Source organism: Chenopodium album, chromosome 2 (genome assembly GCF_948465745.1).
Source record: "Chenopodium album chromosome 2, dcCheAlbu1.1, whole genome shotgun sequence".
Lineage (NCBI taxonomy): Eukaryota > Viridiplantae > Streptophyta > Magnoliopsida > Caryophyllales > Amaranthaceae > Chenopodium > Chenopodium album.
The window spans coordinates 63,475,463-63,476,820 of record NC_137835.1 but is presented as its reverse complement, the minus strand read 5'-3'; the positions used below and the strand labels follow the sequence as shown (position 1 = coordinate 63,476,820).

At 40.9% G+C, this 1,358-nt stretch overlaps 1 protein-coding gene across 1 annotated transcript; it reads right to left on the bottom strand.

The window, feature by feature from the left end:
- Positions 1–231: 231 nt before the first annotated feature.
- On the bottom strand, positions 232–831 carry LOC145574289 (uncharacterized). The gene has a single exon (XM_081632044.1). The coding sequence runs from the start codon at positions 829–831 to the stop codon at positions 232–234; it is 600 nt and encodes a 199-aa protein (XP_081488170.1).
- Positions 832–1,358: the final 527 nt, after the last annotated feature.

Here is a 1,358-nt window from a genome sequence, read left to right as displayed (position 1 = left end):
CGGCATACCTAGTATCTCATCAGGAAACACATCTGGAAATTCCTCAACTATTGGAATACTCTTTTTCTTCTCATCCTCCCTTCCCACTTCTTGAACACTACACATGTATATTGGATAACCCTTCCTGACACAATTCCGAAACTGCAAGGCAGAAATGATTTTGATCCCTGAATTCTTCCCTTCCTTCCTATAAGTCACTGTCACATTACCCGGACCCAACAATTTCACTTTCTAAGCAGCACAATCTATGTAAGCCTTATACTTTCCTAGCCAGTCCATTCCTAAAATCACATCTAAGTCTTGCAAATCAAACTCAATCAAATCTGAAGGAAATTCTACTCCAGCTATGGTGATAGGTACCCCTTTATGTGACTTAGAGAAATTCCTCACTTCCCCAGTTGGAATAGAAACATCTAGAGACACTAACAATGGACTCTCTAACTTTAATCTCTGGACTAGAGATTTTGAAACAAAAGAATGAGACGCACCCAAATCAAACATGACTCTAGCATTCAAAGAACAAACAAGGAAAGTGCCAATTACCACATCATTGGAAGCCTCAGCCTCACGACGATTCATCACGAACACACGACCCTTAGGGGCCCCTCCTGCACCGCTACTGGTTCCATTCCTCTGAGCTGATCCATTGGTCCGGGGTGGTTTAGGTGGGTTATTGGTCTCCTGGACTTTCCCCATCTTAACATCCTTCTCCTTGGTGTAGCACTCATACTCCCGATGCCCCAGTTTCTGACAGTAACGACAAGTTAGCTTCCTAAGAGTAGAGCTCATTTTGGAACCAGTGCGTCTACTATTTCCGGCTCTTAGAGACATCCTGAATAACTTAAAATAACAAATAATACACATTTATTATATAAGAAAATTTCATAAAACTCTTATTAAAGATTGAAACTCCATATTTAGCCACATAGGCTTATTAATTCATTTTGTCACTACAAATTCATAAGGGCCACTAGTTGGCTTACAAAACAAAACAATTTGCTATTAATGGAAGAAATCAATCAATTATTATTCTGAAGTTCTACTCTTGGTCCTAGCTTGCTGGATCATCTTTCTGGCCACGTCACCTGTGTTTCCTGTGGAAAGTTGAGGGGAATCAGGTTCTAAAGGTTTAGCCATGTGGGTTGGAATTTGGTTACATTCAAGCAAGAAAGTAGGATAAAATTCATTATAAGTTGGGCTACGACACGAGCCATAGCTAGAGTTACAGTTTGGGCTAACATAGGGGCCAGGGTTACGGTTTGTACTGTGTTTTGGACTAGATACTCGACCTCTTGGGACAAGGGGTTCAGTAGTATGAGGTGGGGATTCAAAGTCATTTGGGTGAGGGATTTCTAAGT